General features: G+C 34.4%; 2 protein-coding genes across 3 annotated transcripts; one reads left to right on the top strand and one right to left on the bottom strand.

Annotated features, from left to right (window-relative positions):
* Window positions 1-4,250: 4,250 nt before the first annotated feature.
* Window positions 4,251-6,369, bottom strand: LOC117321809 (ctenidin-1-like). The gene is made up of 5 exons (XM_033876387.1): window positions 6,241-6,369; window positions 5,885-5,987; window positions 5,111-5,394; window positions 4,789-4,864; window positions 4,251-4,346 (listed from the first exon to the last, which is right to left on the bottom strand). Exons 2-4 carry the CDS (start codon window positions 5,977-5,979, stop codon window positions 4,821-4,823), a joined length of 423 nt encoding a protein of 140 aa, XP_033732278.1. The 5' UTR covers window positions 5,980-5,987; window positions 6,241-6,369; the 3' UTR covers window positions 4,251-4,346; window positions 4,789-4,820.
* A 1,735-nt stretch (window positions 6,370-8,104) lies between these two features.
* On the top strand, window positions 8,105-10,386 carry LOC117321808 (glycine-rich cell wall structural protein-like). Of its 2 annotated transcripts, none has more exons than XM_033876386.1 (4): window positions 8,105-8,235; window positions 9,138-9,548; window positions 9,807-9,904; window positions 10,280-10,386. In XM_033876386.1, exons 2-3 carry the CDS (start codon window positions 9,146-9,148, stop codon window positions 9,863-9,865), a joined length of 462 nt encoding a protein of 153 aa, XP_033732277.1. In that variant the 5' UTR covers window positions 8,105-8,235; window positions 9,138-9,145; the 3' UTR covers window positions 9,866-9,904; window positions 10,280-10,386. The 2 variants fall into 2 exon arrangements, with proteins under 2 accessions (XP_033732277.1, XP_033732276.1); XM_033876385.1 differs by lacking the exon at window positions 8,105-8,235 and adding an exon at window positions 8,617-8,746.
* Window positions 10,387-11,982: the final 1,596 nt, after the last annotated feature.

Genomic DNA, 11,982 nt, shown 5'->3' with positions numbered 1-11,982 from the left:
AAGACTCTTCAATTATGCTAAAGCCACAAAGTGTTCAGGTCTAGGAGGCGATTCGAATATTTCGAATATTCCTTTTGGATTTCAAAGTGCATATTTATGAATTAAAGATGATAACGCAGAATATTATACATCTGTGGTATACGTTCACGTAACCGGATAAAATGCTAAATATATGACCTAAAATGTAAAAAATAGATGTTAAGTAATTTCTTGTGATAGAGCAGGTTATCTGAAAAGTATCTATATACCCGTACAACGAAAGTAAGATTATTGCCAGTAAGAATATTTTAACCGCGGTATAACTATTTATATGTCAATTCTAATACACAGCAGGGAAATTTAACGAAGACATTCTCAAACAATTTTGACGTTCCATTCAGGTCCCTCCATAAGAAATACAGGAAAAGATTGCTTACATAACGCGGTGCGGGAAAATAGCTTAACAATTATCAATATCGATGATTAAAACTATTCCAGTGTTTCTATTATTTTATGCATTTGTTTGAGTGTTGGTACTGGCTTTCTAGACATTTCATTATTTTAACAACAGATTGGTCATTTACTACATAAGAAGACTTAGAAAAGGAGCTTATGCTGGTGGAGCTCGCCTTAAAAAGGAGCTTTTTGGTGGAACCCGCATTGAGAAGGAACTTTTGTGGGTGGAGCTAATATACACTAGGCTTTAAAATGATGACATGATGATATAGAACATAAATTTACCTGCCATAAACCGTGTTGGATGGAAAGGTGTGAACAATTTTAAAGCTGTTAATGGACGACTATACGGTTTTGTCTTGTCGCATGGCCTCATAAAACAATATGAATACTTTACGAGGAATTTCCCAGAGAACGATGAACACTAAGTGTTGTTTGATTTTAAGTTATCACATGCCGACATTAGCAGTCTATAAATTTAATGTGATCGAAAGCTTGTCTTTTGTTGTAAACATCTTCCATACACTATTTTGTGCCTCTGTATTGTAAATTGTCGTCCTGAAAAAGAAAATCGAAAACAGTTTAACATATTCTGATTATCCATGGGTAACATTAAATCATGCGTAGGTAATATATAGTCGGTGCAAAGAACGTTAACTCCCACGGCAATAACGGAATCAGTATGCCCACCTGCCAATATCTGTAGAAGAAAAAATCAAATAAATAAATGTTTTGTTGAAAAAAAAAAGATTATTTTAATCATTTAATATTCGCTATTTTTTCATTTAAGAAAGGTTTTGTAGTTTGGCAAATTCGGGGTGTTTTTGTTTTTGTTTTTTGTTTTTGTTCTGTTTTGTTTATTGTGTTTAGGCAGGTAGTGATATATATGATCTCATTTCCATATTTCACAAATTCAAAATTATGTAGCCTCAGTACGCTCATCACTATATACATGTACTTTATTAGAAATAATTCTGAAACGTTGTTTCATTTTTACATTGTTAATTATTAATTGTGTTTGCGAAGCATATGATTTTGGGTACTAGGAAGTCAGAAAAAAATCTAGAATGCGGAAGGCAAAACAAATTCCTGATACTAGACAAACGTAATCAGCTGAGCGCAAAAATTCTTACATGAAATGTACAATTAAAAAAATCAGTCCTTGAAAAAATAAAGAGCTCTTTCATGACGTGAGAGTGTGATATCAATATCTTAGTCTCGGGTGACGATCTGTTTTGAGAGAAACTCTTTAATATACTATTTCTGATAAAAACCTTCAATAGGTATGCCTCGTCATCTGATTTTTAATAAACATACAAAAAGCTTATTTCGTAATGTGAGACGCCGACTATCTCCTTAGATATAGTACTTCATCTTTTATCCATTACTGTTTGAAAATACTAAAATGATATGTAACATTGTGATGTGCTAACTTTATATTGGACTATTTAATATGTAATATGAGTTATTGACTTAGAACATAGTTATTTCAATAACACGACAATAATAACATTTACAATAATAGTGTATTCATTTCTAACATGAATGAAATGAACCTGTCCTTAAATGTTATATTATGTTGATAAGACCAAAATAATACAAAATCAACATTCAAATGTGTCTAGGAAGTTATTGTAATGAAAACAGTAAATTACGTCATACATTGTTTCGATGAATTCAAAAATAAAAAGAGGATTGGGCAATAGGAGTTTTATTTTAGTTCCCTGCAGAATAATTAAAATGGATACTTTGAATAATGCTATGTTATTTTCACTTGATTATTTGTATTCTAAAGCAGAGTGTCAAGTCTTTTACCACGTGTATTGGTGAGACGTTTCAATGTAATTTATTGTTGTGACATGTAACTAAGAGCAATAACTACTGGACGTATCCACAAGGTGACCTTGGGCACGGGATAGAGGAATCTAGCTATAAAACAAGTAGAACTAACGAAGAAATGATAGAATTAAACGAGAATTTACACTCATATTTTTGGAATAACGCTGGTACTTCAAGCATACACCAGTTATTGGTGTTTTTTTTTTTTAAATGGTTCTTGAATGTAGCTTTACAAAATAAAATGAATTTACTTTAATGTTGTGTGTAGGTTGACTTTAACTAAATGAACATAGAGTTTGATACCAATATTGATGTCTTTTATACAATAAATTCACCTACATGTGTTTGCAAACACGCAAATACATACCTTTTTCTGGTTATGAAATACATTTCCCTAACTGCGATGATTTAGGAACTTCCTTTATCATTTACACTTTAAATAATATTCAATAAACACAATTTACTCCGAAGGGACAATTAGACTCATTTACGTTTTGCTCAGTACTGTAACATTGTACTCCCATTTGCCCCCGAGAATTTAGGGGAAATTATTGATAACAAATGTCACAATCAAAGAAAGGTACGTAACCACATAATTTCATTTATATTGGATAAGTTGTGGATATTGTATATTTTGAAATAAAATGAGATATGTGTGTTTATTCTTGATTTAAAGAATTCACTCCAAACGTATAGATAGATGATTTCTTCCTACCAGAAACGACTAAAAACATGATAATTAATATCACGCCATAAACTGTATAATTAATATCACGCCATAAACTGTAGCTTTTCTGGATAGCTGGATGGAAATTGAAAGCTGATCACGTTAAAGTATATTAATGGGATTCAATGTTTTGGTTATTTGTATTCTTTTCGAATGTGTATATCATTACGAGCGAGTTAGTCTATGCAGCTGAAAACAGGATAATAAAAAACATCCGTAACACAAAAAGTTCCCATATTGTGTAATAATCCTTCGATTGATAAGTCAATATTATACAATTCTCAACCTTGTTCAGGTGAATACGAGGATTTATCAACCTGAGAAAGTGATATTTCCCGAGACCGGACTTTCTCAGGTTGATAAATCCTCGTTTCCACATGAAAGAAGTTGATAACCGTTTTACAGCGGGTGTTTTGGATTCAGTTATTAACCTGCGAGGCTCACGGCGGGGTTTTTGGATTTCAATATTACCCTCTAGTGCAAATTGTCGTCATTGCTGTTTAATATCGCATCTAACATAAACCTGTGCGGACTGTTTATACCAATCAGCGTTTGGTAAATAGTGTAGTCATATAATGATTTTTATAATAATATACGTGGATACTTACAAAAACATGTCGTAGGTTTTGTTTTGGTTTTTTGTTTTGTTTTTGATTTTGTTTATTTCTGTTTTTTTCCATTGCTAAGACTTATTAAGGACAAACAGCCGTATGATGTAGTTATATATTAATCATTAGTGTATATAATATGTTATAATGTTGTACTTTAAATAATGCGTCAATCTTATCACGTTGTGGTGTTATACTGAACTCTGTGTTTTTATACACTCCCTTGGCGATCCTCCGAGAACTAACGTTATCTTGTAAAATACCACATCTAAATTCGTTTAGATTGTGTTACCATTTAAGAATACACGCTGGTATTTTGCTCTCTGTAACAGCTATTTTATACCATAATTTACAAACTGGTTATATTTCGGTACAAGTGGTCCACAGATAACAGATGTACAAACCTGCTATACATTGTATTACATATTGATCTATATTTTGCATTGCAAAATGAATACAAAGTTTTTTCCTGAATGACGGTAATGCATTCATTCGAGTCTGTTATTTAAACTGTTTTCCGATTTTGAGAAAGGACTTAAGAAAGACAAATACTTCGTGAAGTTCTTTTTTGTCCTGTGTTTGAAGCTTGAAAATATGTTTGGTGAAAGACTTCTGTGACTACAGCAACAACAAAACACAAATTTGATGGTATCAACGAAGAATAATTTAATGACAAAAATACACAGGGGTTTTTGGTATTAACTGTAAATGACGTGTTTGACCTCTTGCGCGAAAACCTATAAATAAGTAAAATATATATATATTAGATAGGCAAGATTTGATTATAAATGCAAATTGATACATTGCGCATTAAGAAATACATAAGCTGCAAGTATCTGTAAAGCTGATCATAATATATAAAGTGGTATCGATAAAAGAAGCAATTCATATATTCGACATAAAATGAAATGATTAAAACGAAACCAACTGTGAATAAATGATATAGACTTGAAATCGGAAATATAACTCAAAGTCGATAAAAAAATACATACTTAGCAATGAGGTAATTGGAAAAAAACTAATTAGAACAAAAGCTGGTGTTTCGGAAAGATTTAATCAACGACATCCCATGTAAATCTATGTCAAATCTAGAGTATGCCACATTGCATAATGACGACAAGAGAGGTCAACTCAAGTATTAACGTATATGTCTGACATGGTATCAGAAAAATAACTTACCTATATACAAATATGTCTCCCGTTGTGTTTGTCTATCCAGTGTTGTTGGACAAGAGAGCCATTAGCAGTATAGCTCCTGAAAATCAAGCCAAAACGACATATTACATATTATGTTAACGTTTAAACACATACAAGTAAATATAATTACTGAAGCAATACAACATTTTCTTGATTACATATCCAGCACTATGGTAGAATACTACGGTGGCGAGAAAGGAAAATAATTTTCTTACATTGTGGTTTTATTGTTATAAATTAGCATTGAATGCATGAAATATGGGATAGCATTGCGGACGAGTATATGCCTTGTACCAGTACTTACCTCCCAAAAGAAGAAGTAGGCTCCCATCGCCGCTAAATAATCCTCCTCCTCCTCCGTAGCCGCCGCCACCGCCGCCGCCGTACAGTCCTCCAAGGGCTCCCAACGGGATATCAGCTGGTTCTGGGGAGGCAACAGGGTAAAGTAGTGTTGGATAACCACCATATCCGCCCCCATATCCGCCACCACTTCCACCGTATCCGCTGTAGCCTCCTCCTTTTCCATATCCACCGTATCCGCCGTAATTATAGACCGGAGCCATACCTCCCTTTCCGTAACCATTGTACCTATTGATAAAATACAGCAACACTTCCCATAAACAAACAGGCTTGATACGAATTCTTCTTATTAGCAGTAAATTAAAATCCCGGATTGATTTCAAACTTATTTTTTCTGAGCCCGTTGAATTCGTTATAATCACATTTAACTGTAATCAAAAACAACACACGAAGCCTTGTTCCTGTCTATTTTTAATAAGTGCTATTCATCTGTTTCCCCTCACTCTGATTTTCTTTTCAAAGATCAGCCAAATGTTACGAATGAGCAACAAAATATACATCATTCGATGATACAAATATAAAAAAACAACACCACTTTTAGTAAATTGTTGAATATATACTTCAAATGATGGGGATAATGTTTCTGTATTATAGACGGTCATATATATAATAAACCATTAACATATAAAATAAGACGATATTGTTATAACAGTAATAGGAAATCATGATATTTCAGTATTTCTAAACTTTACAAGAGATCCTACTTTTGTTTACTTACATGTTCTGGCCCGTATAATAGGAACCTCCGTAACCGTCACCCATCGCTACCGAGAGGCAGGCCAGTGAGGCGAGAACCGCACAAGCGAACCTCATGTTGAAAACTGTTATCAAAAGAATTATGAGATAGAAAAGTTAAACATTATACAAGTTTGTATTGTATTTCGGAGTTTTGGTCATAACGCATAACAGTTCTGTGTTATAGTTCCGAAAAGGATATTTCGCCATAAGGTAAAAATAATTACACGTATACCTCTTTCAATTATTAATTGCATTACTTTTTATCATTTTATAGTTATTAGTACTCTGTAAAGAAAAGACAATTCAACCGCTATAGATAGTATAATGTACATGTACCTGTGATCCTTTGGTGGAGACCGGCCTGTAAAGGATACCCTGTTCTATGCCAGAACCGACCTTTTATATGGCGGCCCTGAGGATGCGGACAACTAGGTCAACCAGTTTCCTGTTATTTCCATGCGTAGCCCTTCCTGTGTCCGATAATCCATCATTTTACTGACCAATCAGTCGTTCGTGACAAGTTCGATTATCAGGCCGTGAGACCAAATACGATGCTATTATGTATATACGTATAGTGGTCCATTATCAAAGGTGTAAAACAACCAATGGTTGACATTAAATCAGTTTTTGTTTTTGTGGTATAATCCACGTGATAGATGACTAGATGTGATATGTGACATTAAGATTGTTGTATTGATAAAATATGTAAACAACAATATTTGAATTACGTTAAGGCAGAACAAAAAGCAAACATAATCAGTATAAATATTATCATTATAGTCCCTCACAGCCACTTAAATGTCCTTTATACAACAATTGTGTAGTTATCTTGTCATTAAAGATCAAGATTAAGATCCATGTGGAGGTAATTCCCGTGCATAATATATATGTCAGAAAAAAAAAATTATGTTTTCCGACTAGTTACCTAACGATATCTTATTAAACAGTTTGTTATATATCTCTTGAAATATGAAAAGATAATTATGTTTTCTACGAGTGTAAAGGGTGAAACATTGGTATATTCGGCAATACGAGTAAAAACAAATGTGATAATCAAGGGGAACTCAAAGAATTTTAATTTAATTATATTTTCAAGAGATGAAAAAAAAGCTTGTGCGTTAATACAGTATGGGAATATGTGATAAAGTCCTTGATGTCGTATTCTAATGACTCTGTGACTGACAAAAAGAAATCAAACGCAACTTTATCAGCAATTTCAGCTGTTGTGTTAAAGTGTTAAATATGTTTTTGATTAAAACCTTCGGCGTGTGCTGAATTTATATAGTAAAAACAAAACTGTCACTGCCGTTGCGTCTGAACTGTAAATCGACGGACTTCAATGGGAGGATGCGGGGCATGAAAAAAAACAAAAACAAAACAAAAACAAAATTTAACATAACAAAAAACTGAATAGTCATAAACGAAGTATTGATGATTTAGCTTATTGTCAAATTGATCATACTGACTGTAGGTTCTTTAAATCAGCAGAAAGTTTCGAAACTAATTAGAGGACAACCTAGGCAACCAGAGCAACCCGTTCTTATTATTCTCCAGTTCCAGCGCCTTCTTTTCTTTTCTACAGTAGGAAGAATATTAATATTTATAGTGAGTACTTGTATTTGTTTACAATTGTATCACCAAGTGCTATCTTTTGTTTTTTGTGTATTGTAAAGTTTGGGAAAGGCTTTGTAAGTTGTACGAACTTGTACGTAACCCTTTGATATACTAGTATTGAATATCATTTGAATATGTTGAATTAAATCACTGCGTTATCAAAGATACTTGAAGCTTAAGAACATGACGTAGGAAGTTACCAACCAGCAACGGTTAATACTTTGTCACATTCAACCCGATAATATATGCAACAGAATAGTTGTAAATTTGCGGTAATTATTAACATTATATGCTTTCATTGGACAGTAATTCATTGATTATCAAAATATGATTACCTATATCATATCAATAGAATAAAGCTATGCCCTTGTGTATTCCACCACACACTCTGTCTTTCTGTCTATTAACTATACAATCAATCTTCCAGTGTAGCTAAGTCCCGCCTCCTTAACACGCACGCTTAGCTGTTACCAAGGAAATAATTTAGGTCAAGAGTTGAAGTAACTATATGAGGAGTTCGGATGGTCCCAGAGATGACGGATGGACAAGATGAGCCCTTGGGGGTAGATGATACACCAGGAGGAAGTTGTTCAGTTTCATCCTGCATGAAATGGTTTAAGGTCAGAGTATAAAACGTACGACCTCCACATCAAGTAAATCAGAATCCCTCAACAGGACGGGATCCTCATCTAGCAGTCAGGGTCCTGTATCGTAGGGGTAAGTAACGGTGTATACCTCTTATAAACCCAGTCATATCCTCACCTAGCAGTCACGGTCCTGTATCGTAGGGGTAAGTAACGGTGTATACCTCTTATAAACCCAGTCATATCCTCATCTAGCAGTCAGGGTCCTGTATCGTAGGGGTAAGTAACGGTGTTTACCTCTTATAAACCCAGTCATATCCTCATCTAGCAGTCAGGGTCCTGTATCGTAGGGGTAAGTAACGGTGTATACCTCTTATAAACCCAGTCATATCCTCATCTAGCAGTCAGGGTCCTGTATCGTAGGGGTAAGTAACGGTGTATACCTCTTATAAACCCAGTCATATCCTCATCTAGCAGTCAGGGTCCTGTATCGTAGGGGTAAGTAACGGTGTAGACCTCTTATAAACCCAGTCATATCCTCATCTAGCAGTCACGGTCCTGTATCGTAGGGGTAAGTAACGGTGTTTACCTCTTATAAACCCAGTCATATCCTCATCTAGCAGTCAGGGTCCTGTATCGTAGGGGTAAGTAACGGTGTATACCTCTTATAAACCCAGTCATACAATAGTTTATATACCTCTTATAAACCCAGTCATACAATAGTTTATTATTGGTGTGTAAATAATGCTAATTATTATTCAAATGTCTATTTCATCTCTTGAGATATTTTTTATTGAAACGATCTTATCGTGGTTAATATTGAAACGACACTTAGTTCCAAGTTACTGAGATTTTATCATTATAGCTCAAGAGTGTAAACTTAACACGCGTGAACATGTTATTACATGATCATAGCATATTCGTAACAATATATTTTATTGTCAAAATAACAACAAAACTAATGCAAAATATTTACTTTCATTATTCAAACAAATATTTTCTTTTTTTTATAATGTCTTATAAATTACATCGCAGGTCACGAGATGCGTTTGCTACTTATAGCAATCGCCTCCGGGGCGATCCTCTGTGGATTGTTCTCGATGGTCACGTGTGATGGTGGATACAGCGGGTATAGTAGCTATGGCGGCTACGGTGGAATGTACAGTGGTGGATATGGTGGACAGGGTTACTACGACCAGGGCTATGGCGGGATGCAGGGATACGGCCAGGGATATACCGGGATGCAAGGGTACGGAGGGAAAGGCGGATATAGTGGATACGGTGGGAGTGGAGGAGGATACGGTGGGAGCGGAGGAGGATACGGTGGGAGCGCTTATGCCATGAACGTACCGTATGGCATAAGCGTTCCGCCAATCGCTCCACCCCTTGGCCTAGACCAAAATGGACTGTATGGCGGTACCAACAGAGACTCCCTCTGGGCCGTCAGTAAGTATTGATAAGAAATTTTATAATCCAAAGCAAATTTTGAAAGTCTTTAATGACACTGTTTTCTGTAAAATGTGTCATTATTAAGGAAAATATCAAAATAAATTATGAAAAATATCAAGTTACATTTAAAGCAATAAAAACACGACGCATGGTAAGTTATACATGCATTTGATTTCTAATGTACAAATACTCCACTGTGAAAGGTACTTTCTCTTAATGCGACGATGCTACATAGTGTTATTCTTGTCCTTGCAGTTGGCTTTGGATTCCTCCTGTGGCTGCTTGCCACCGGCGCCAGTAGCAGAATCGGTTAAACAAGATGGAATAGAACAACACTATCTTTGTATATATATGTAAGTATCAAACTCCACTTGTAAGTGTATGTCTTAAATGCCATATGCATGTACCTAGAATATAATTTTTTCATACATATAAACACTGATCCGAAGATAAATGATATGAACTACTTTTTCACTTTTTTATAATCAAGATTCATGTTGTTGCAATAAATATATTTGTAAGTATTTGCATAAGCATATGTTCTACACCATATTTTACCTATTTCTGTTGTAAAATAATGATTATACTCCTTATGAGATATTCTAATGAAAAGGTTGAAGGTTTATCGATAACAATCAATTATATTCATTTATTTACCTATCTATCAATTTCACCGATCTATATATTCATTTTTTTTATTATTGTAATATAATTATTTATCATTTCAGCTTTTAACGCAAGAGGACCAAACCGTCATATGTGTCACCAAATGCCCCGTTTTATATTTTGTGATGTTATGTATTTTTGAAATAAATTATTTGAGTTATTATAAAAATATGTGTCTTTCATTTTTAAAAACCGTACGGAACTCTACATATTTGTAATAGGGCGTCCGTGATATATAATAAACAAATATAAAGGTTGTGGTCTATTTTTCAAATGACAAGTGCGGATTATATCATATCCTTATAAATAGTGGCACTAGTTTAAATACACACACGTTTCATGTTTTCTGAAACAACTGTCGAATGAAACAAAAATTGAAACTTACAAAGTACCTCCTCTAGTGTATTTTAACATCTGCTAAGGCCATCGCTGTTTTCGTCTTCTCTTCCTGATTCCTATATATAGTTTTTACTTCCTAGAAGGACGAAACAGCTTTATGGTACAGTTTTGGTCTACTTTGTATATCGTACTAATATATACATGTATACTCTATCAAAGGTACCAATTTTCTTACATTGATAAAGGTAGCGAAATTGGTATTCTATGACATAAGTAAAGCGCTTGACCGGATTCGGCGTCGAGGTCTTCTGTCCAAATTCAAATCTTTCGGTATAACCGGAAATATCTTTAGTTGGTTCTCAAATTAAATTAATAATTGTTGTCAACGTGTTGTAGTTAATGGTAGACAATTCCATTTAGCCTATGTAACTGCAGCTGTTCCTCAAGGATCATCAACGGCATTGTTAGTAATATCATTTGCATCATTAGATAATTTACGAATGACACATCCCCGTATGCCATAGCGGAATCCCGGATCTGAGCGCTGATCTTTTAAATGACAAACTTACAAAACTAACAAATGGTCAAACACATGGCTTGTTCACTTAAACCATTTAAAACCCGCAACAATGACTGTAAGCGAAAAAAAAACACCGATTCATCGCTCCTTGTTTACGAACAATATCGCATTAACGGAAGTCACGTGTAATAAACACCTACGTATCACTCTATCAGCCAACGGAAATTGGACTGATCATTTACAGCATCTTATTAGTAAATCTAAAAAGAACTTTGTTTTCTAAGAAATCTCTTTAGCATTGATAGAAAATCTCTTCAAACCTCAAGACCTTTACTAGAATATGAAGATATTGTCTGGGATAATATAACATTAGGCCAATGTCAGTTATTAAAATGCATTCAGCTTGAAGCCTAACTAACATTCACTCCTATAACACAATAAGAGCCGAACCTTTAAAGCTATTAACTTCCATGCCAAGCTAATCTCCATAAAGACTCTTCCCTACCCCCTTCTGTTGACATATATATGGAACGCACTCCCCAATGTCATAAAATGTAATCCGTCTATTACTAGTCTTTAAAAAAATCCTTAACGGTGATACCCCAATTTCCACCTATACTATTATCATTGTAAAACTTGACACTGTCAGATTGCACTACGTACGACTTAGGACACATTACAGCTCTCTAAACAATTATTTATACCCTCGTAATATTGTAAACATTCCTCTGTGTTCACGTAACCAATCTGATGAGGCTATAGAACACTTCCTTCTGCAGTGTTCTAACTACCAGTATATAAGAATGGAATGTTTTAGAAACCTACCTCCAGTCTACCATGCTAATGTTTTACTTTATGGTAACCCTGATATGCCGAACAGTATAATGAAAATATTCAAAACTTTAT

Source organism: Pecten maximus, chromosome 2 (assembly GCF_902652985.1).
Source record: "Pecten maximus chromosome 2, xPecMax1.1, whole genome shotgun sequence".
In the NCBI taxonomy this organism is placed as follows: Eukaryota; Metazoa; Mollusca; class Bivalvia; order Pectinida; family Pectinidae; genus Pecten; species Pecten maximus.
Note: the sequence above shows the minus strand (reverse complement) of the source record. Positions and strands in the feature narration are given on the sequence as shown.